This window comes from Echinops telfairi, unplaced genomic scaffold (assembly GCF_000313985.2).
Source record: "Echinops telfairi isolate 266 unplaced genomic scaffold, ASM31398v2 ScPeMD7_5592;HRSCAF=6446, whole genome shotgun sequence".
NCBI lineage: Eukaryota > Metazoa > Chordata > Mammalia > Afrosoricida > Tenrecidae > Echinops > Echinops telfairi.
In genome coordinates this window covers 24,213,622-24,220,902 of record NW_022109491.1, presented here as the reverse complement: position 1 = coordinate 24,220,902, position 7,281 = coordinate 24,213,622, and the positions used below count along the sequence as shown (strand labels likewise).

General features: G+C 53.0%; 1 protein-coding gene across 1 annotated transcript in view; it reads left to right on the top strand.

The window, feature by feature from the left end:
• The window catches only part of EFCAB8 (EF-hand calcium binding domain 8), a 60,735-nt gene that overhangs the window by 40,594 nt on the left and 12,860 nt on the right, over window positions 1-7,281 (top strand). The window contains exons 16-18 of the mRNA XM_030887079.1: window positions 259-329; window positions 1,001-1,205; window positions 2,643-2,831. Coding sequence (XP_030742939.1) covers window positions 259-329; window positions 1,001-1,205; window positions 2,643-2,831 — 465 coding nt within the window. The remainder of the gene's footprint in view (window positions 1-258; window positions 330-1,000; window positions 1,206-2,642; window positions 2,832-7,281) is intronic.

Here is a 7,281-nt window from a genome sequence, read left to right as displayed (position 1 = left end):
TAGGGGGCGTTGCTCTTGACTCGATGACCGTGGTTTTGAATTCTTATTCTAACTGCCTTCTCTAAGTGGGCTGTGAGGTAATGGGGGGAAGACCGCGTGGAAAGAACCCCGGGGCATCCATCAGAGGAATGAGCAAGAGCTTTGGGTCCTTGCTGTGTGCTTTCAGGAAGGCATTGGGGCCCAGCGCCACCCCCACCCCCACCCCCACCCGCCCCTGCGGTGCTCTCTCAATGCCACACTGTCTTTCATCCTTACCAGATTAGTGGGATTGTCCACATGAACCAAGCGTTCTACGTGACAGGTTGGAGTAAAAGAATCACTCATCTGAGGTGAGTCCGGTGCTTCCCTGGCAGCTGCAGGACCAGGCAGGACATCAGTAGTGGGCAGTGCCCAAGAGGCCTTCTGCCCCTTCATCAAGTCACCATCCCGGAGGCTGCTGTCTTCAAGCTTTGTCTTAGATGCTGGGAATGGGTCTAAGGTCTGCACAGCGCAGCGGGGAGGCAGGCACTGGTCCAGTAGGAAGTGGGTCAGGGGCACCAGGGGGTGGAAAAGCCCAGGTTTCCACAGAGAAAGGGGCAGAATCTTTGTCTTGGAGGTGATCCAAAAAGCCGCTCCTGAGCGTGAAGGGGGAGCAGGAGGAGTCTCAGCGGACACTGATGGGCTGGGGGTGGTATGAGCATGTCCAGGCTGAGGGGGCAACACCTGTAAGCGCCCTTCCCCAGGTGTGCAAAGGATAAGGCAAGGGTCCTGCTCGGTGAGATCAGCTTGTGTCAAACCCTGAGGACAGCGCTGCTGAGCGGGCACGTACCAGGGCTGCGGGAGTGAGCTCAGCAGGGTAGGGCTTCGTCTCTGCTCCGACACTGGAGGGCATCCTCATCTGAGTCCAGTCCCAGAATCTTAAAGCTTCAGCCTCTTCCCCCCCCAGCACCCTCACCCCCTGCCCGAGCCCATCAGAGACTGAGCTCTCGGTGGCCCTCCTGGCCCTGCTCTGTGCCCACAGGTTGCACAAGACCAGACCGGTGTTCCTGTGCAACCACTGGCACACTTACCACACGGAGGACATTCTGAGCATGGCCAAGTACCAGGGCCAGTTCCTCGGGACCTCCTCCTACAACGGGGACATCCTCTTCTGGAACGTCAACTGGTTCAAGCCCATCTTGAAGCTCAATGCCTCGGAGAGCCCCTTGCCTTTGCAGCCCAAAAAGGTATGGTCCGCAGGGGCACGCCGTCCTGGGGGTGGGCCGGCGTCACATGAGTGGTGGCTCAGAGGGACCCCAGACACCAGAAGGGGTGGTGAGGACATTTTCTGGATGGGATCGGGGGTTATGTCTGGGGCTGGGAGGCAGATGCCACCTTGAGTTTGGGAGTTGTGGGAGGTTTCCTCCTAGGCTGAAAGGGACACAGACGATCAAGCCCTTGGGCCGAGGGACACCGAACCTGGCCACGTGCTGGGGGCTGCAGGGGACCCCATCCTCGAATCATGGGGTCCCACGGGGGAGACAGTCCCTGGCGTGTGGTCATCCATGGTCGTGGGTGAGTGCAGTGGCGGGTCCCCAACCAAACCCAGGGCCGTCGTGTCGTTCCGGCTCACAGCCACCTGGTGTACTGTGAGCCGGAACGCAGGACTGTGCATCTTTGTGGGAGCCCACAGCCTCATCTTCCTCCCCGAAAGCAGCGGGTGGGCTTGAGGCACCCGCTTGGCAGCCCAGTCAATGCGTTCCCACCGGAGGCTTGTGTGTTGCTATGACACCAAAGAGGCTTCAGCAGAGCTGCCAACAAAGATTAAGAAGAAAGGCCTGGCAATCTATGAAAATCAACCAGCGAAAGCCTTGGGTATCCTCACAGCAGCCTCCTCTGCAGTGGGCCCTAGAGATGAGGCAGGAGCGGACAGGACTTCTTTCCCCTGTGCATGGGCCCCCCACCAGTTGGGAGACCAATCAGCCAGCACCCACTCACCCACCCACCGCTGCCGGGTTGATGCTGACTCACAGAGCAGAAATACCCCTTTGCGTTTCTGGGATGTCACATCTTTCCAGGAGCAGAGAGTCTCAGCCTTTTCCCCCACTGGGCAGCTGGTGGGTTCAAACTGCTGACCTTGGAGCTAGCAGTCTGGTGGGTAGCCCTCTGTGCCGCCACGGCTCTGCGCCCTGGATGGCAGCTAAGAGCAACAGCGCAACAGTTGCAGACACGGGTCCTCAGGGCCGTGGAAGCATACATGAGGAAGCAGATTCCAGCCGGCCGGAGGGCCCCCGGGAGGGCCACCTCGCCCAGTGGTTTTCCAACTGTGTTGGCCAGAGATGCTTGGCGACCCCTGTAAGGGTCAGAGGAGGGGCTGCTGGGCAGGGCTTCCCCTGTACACGCCGTTCAGCGTCCATCTGGTTGACTCTGCGGAGCTTGTCATGGGGCAGGAAACCCACTCATGCAGACTTGGAAACCATGAACACTCCTCTCAGGAGCAGTGCCCTACCTGTGGGTACTTGAGGTGGGACAGTCCACCCTGGGATGGGGTTCCTCTTGTTCAAGGCCAGGCCCTGGAGGGCCGGTCTTGGGGGGCTGGGAGGACCTATGGTACATTCATTCCAGCAATCCCACTCCCCTCCGGGCCCTCACAGCCCCTCAAGGATTGCCTTCTCCCCGTGCAGGTGCAGGAAACGGAGATCAGCAAGCCCTGCATGGGAGAGCAGAAGTGGGCATACAAGGCCACCCCAGAGCTCATTCACATGCAGACCAGGACTTTAGGCAATGCCACCTTGAGGCAGAGCCTGGCGTCCGCGCCTCCAATGATAAGACGCTGGCGAGAAAGGGAGTCCATCCGACAGAGCTTCGCACAGGTGGGAGAGAGAGCCTGGCCCAACACCTGCCTCCTTTTGCTTGTGTTCTCATTTGGTGGCCCATTTCCCAGAGTGGCCCCGGCAGGGCACCTCCCGGTTTGGGGCCCAACAGTGGAGACAGCGGTGGCTGTCTCTGTACCCACCCTGCTTTGCTGCCTCAAGCCTGGACAAGGTTCTTCCCAAGAGCAAGGTCAATACCAACTCTGGAAGCGTGGGCAGGACCATCAGAGAACCCCATTGGCTGTGAGAGCCTGGGTTCCTTTCCCCATCCTTAAGCTGAAGTCACCGGGAGGGTCCCCAGTGTGCAGTTTCTGTGTCCCTAAGGCATTTTTATTGAGGTCTCCAAATGTCAGTGTGATCGATGGAGCCATTGCCCACATGGTCTTGAACTCCCTCTCGAGTTTGTTTCCCCTTCCCAGAAGTCGGACTGATGTCCCCTTCCAAGAGTCACCTCCTGAACATGACATGTCAGGTGTGGTCTGAACAAGAAGACACACTTCAGTCACGCAGGAATACGACTCAGGCACGAAGGGCAATGATCACATTCGCGCCGCAGGCAACTGTGCCCTTCCACCCCCCCTTTAACCATGGTGGGTGGCCGTAGGACGAAGAAAGGGTCTTCCTCAAAGGGAAACCCCAGGCCCTGCCCTGGACAACAGAAAGGGCTGGCAACTGAAAAGCGCGGCTTTCCAGCATCCAGGTGTCTCCAGGTCCTCCGTCCACTAGACACCTGCTGTGGTTTTCGCAGGGCAGTCCGTCTACTGAGTAGCCTGTGGGGTGGCTCCTCTCTCTGTTTCTGATCTCTGTTTCCCCAAGGGGTGGAGAGATGCCTCCTGGTGACCTGGAAGTGGGGGCTGTTTTCCAGAAACGCGACAGCTCTGGGAGGTACAAGAAGCCCAAACCGGCTCGTGGAAAACCATTGGTTTCCAAAGAGAATGAGAAGAAATTGGACTTCTGGAAGAAGCCAGTATCCAAATCTGTCAATGCATCCATGGAGAAGGTTGGCCAGGCTCAGGCAGGGTCTTGGAAAGCCCAGCCTGTGGTCCTGGGGAGCGAGGGGTGGCCCTGGGCTAGGGAGCCAGTCTGACATTGCTCAGCCTCCCTGGAAGCGTGGTGGACATTGATGATGGTGGCCCTCAGGATTGGACCTTGAGTCTGCTGTGCCTGGGGCAGCTCTCTGGTGGTTGGGAGGGCAGACGCTGTCCAGGGAGGTGAGCAGGGTCCCCTCCTGTTTGGCGGGTTGGGCTGGGAGGTAGAAGAGGTGGTTGGAGAGGTGTTATGGTACCTTCTGCTAGCTGGGAGGTAGTTGTTTTGTGTGATGTTCAGGTAAAAAATTGTTCATCCCCTCTCCTCTCTCTTGCTCCTGTACCTTTCTACTTTATGACCCCGGTGGCTGCGTAAATACTTATACTCCTTCCTGAAAGTACAGTTTTGGAAGGTGGCCGGGATGCCCACTCACTCTAGCTCCAGGCATCAGAACTATGTCCTATGGGGGTGGGGTGGGGTGGTGGAAAATGGAAGCGGCTAGCTATCTGCCGCTCTACTTTCTGAATGTTTTTTTCCCTCTCTTAAAAAAATTGCTTACCTATTGTTAAAACAATGTATGCTACATAATTAAGAAAAAAAAAAGAACAGACATGTGTAAGGTGAAAACCGAGGCTTACATAGGTCACTCTACCCCCACCTCTCCCCACACTACCACGGGAGCTACTACGGATAGGCTGGCTGGAGTCTTCTCTTCTTCTTCTTCAAGATCTGTGATGCAAAAGAACATTGTGACATTTGTTTTTTTTTTCTAACCTAACAGTATGAGGGGACGTCAAAAAAGCTTATTAAAGAACCTCATGATCTCTTCATTGCATTTCCCAACAAACTGAGGCTCCCTCGTCTGTGCCAAGGGCGTGCTTCCCCTCGGTGAGGCGGTGACCTGTTCTTTCAGCAAGTGGCCGAGTTCTCTTGCGCACGCGCAGGCCAGCACCGGGGCTGTCCACCCAGACTCATGGCGACCCCTCCTTTGGCCGAGTATTGCTGGGCTCCACAGGGTTTTCCGTGACTGATGGTTCAGAAATAGATCGCCAGGCCTTCCTTTGGTGATGCCTCTGGGCCAGTGGTTCTCCACCTTCCTAATGCTCAGACCCTTTCATACAGTGCCTCATGTGGTGCTGACCCATAACATTATTTTTGTTGCTACTTCATCATTGTCATTTTGCTACCATTATGAATCAAGCCACCCCTGTGAAAGAGCACTTTGGGGCTCTGGGTGAGGGTCAGCATCAGATAGCGCCAGCCTTAGAAACTGACACAATCTCTGACTGACACCCTTGCCAGCTGTAGTGCCCACGATCTCACCAACAGACATTTGCACGAAATTCTCCGGTCGAAAACTCAAACAAGTCTCACAACACAAATTCTTATTGCGCACTGACTGCCCAAGGGACGCCCAGCAGAGGCAGCACACAGGGTTCCAAGCCCAGACTCCAAAGTCAGGCAGACCTGCATCAGACCCCGCCCCTCCACTTCTTTGAGCCTCCATTTCTTCATTCATACCAATGGGGATCGTAATAGTACATCCCCCACAAAGCTGTTGAAGGGAAATGATGGAATCAGGCATCAAAGTACAATAAATATTAACTAGTGCTTTATATTATTAGGAGCCCTGGTAGAGTAGTGGTTATATGTTAGGCTACTCACCTGGAGGTCAGCAGTTTGAAACCACCAGCTGCTCCTCTGGAGAAAGATGGAACTTTCTACTCTCATAACAAGCTGTAGTCTAGAAACCCACAAGGGCAGTTCTATACTGCCCTATAGACTCGATATGAGGCAGCATTGCTTTGATGGCAGTGAGTGTGTGTGTGTGTGTGTGTTTTGGGGGGGGGGGTTGTATTATTATGAAGCTGAAATGCAACCAAAGTTAGCAGAAGCTTTCTGGGAGTGCATTTCTAATTCTGAGAGTCTAAGCTTGGGAAATAGACACGAGGGTCAAATGTAGGTAGAAGCATGTTCGTGGTCGTGTTCCTTACAAAGGCCAAACCAACAGTCCCCTACCAACCGTGGACTGGCTGGCAGATGACGGGCTGTCTGGGGTGGACTACTACAGCCGGGGCAAGAGAGGCTGTAGCTCTCTAATCACTGTCATGATGTGTCGGATGGTCAAGAGCAAGATGCAGGATAGAATGATCCTATCTGGTAAAAAGACGGCTTACATGCCTCTGTATGCATGCCTACACATACATACATGTCTAAGAAAGATGTCTGGGGATCGGCCAGGGCAAGATATGACAAAATAGTAATTTATAAATTATCAAGGGCTCATGAGGGAGGGGGGAGGGGGGAGGGGAGGCGGAAAAATGAGGACCTGATGCCAGGGGCTTAAGTGGAGAGCACATGTTTTGAGAATGAGGAGGGCAATGAATGTACAAATGTGCTCTACACAATTATGTATGTATGGATTGTGATAAGAGTTGTATGAGCCCCCAATAAAATGATTAAAAAAAGGAAAATAACTGTCTAGAAAATAATGATGGCAACATATGTACAAATGTGCCTGATACAATTTGCTGTATGGATTGTTACAAGAGCTGTAAGAGCCCTCAATAAAATGTTTAAAACAAAGACGTCTAGGAAGGTACAACACACATCTCCACAGCACTAGGAGTCTCTGACTTTTTTGAAGATATTTTAAAAATTCTTTAAAAAATAGTTTTATTGGCATATACTTCACATACCACACAATTTAACCATTCGAGCATATTAATATTTGTGCAATCATCACCACAGTAAATTTCTGAATATTTTCTTCTCATCCTCATCGTTGTTAGCTCCCATTTCCACCCATCCTCCCCTGCCATGTCCCTATCCAGCTACTGTCTCCATGGACCTACGTCTCCTGGATTTCATATACAGAAAATCATACAAAATGCAAATAGGAAGCAAGCCAACAGCAATGACTAGACAAAACATAAAAAAGCCGCAAAGAGAAAGCAGAAAATATGACAAGCTGAAACAACTTTAAAATGGGTAAAAAGGGAGATGAAATGATAAGGCATTGCATTTTCACCTAACTACATCAGCCATAATTGGCTTTGCGATGCTCTCTGTCTGACAGCAAGGCTATTCACATCCCTCCCCTCTGGTCAGAGGGGATTCACAGGAGACATAATCCCTGTGGGGACCCTGCAAATGGATTTTATCCATTTTATCCACCGTCACCCCTAGTCTCTGCAAACTGGTGTCTGATAGCATTCCCTCCTTAGAACTTGGGGTTTGTTATTTACCATCCTCGGCTCACACAGGCTGGTGTGCTTCTTCCACGTGGACAAAGTTGATGCCCCACTTAGATGACTGCTTGTTTTAGGACAAGCCTTTGAGACCCCATATGCTACTGCCCGATCACCTGGGAAACTGGAGTAGATCAGATCACCTGAGAAGAGAAGCCTGCCTTTGTCTTGGC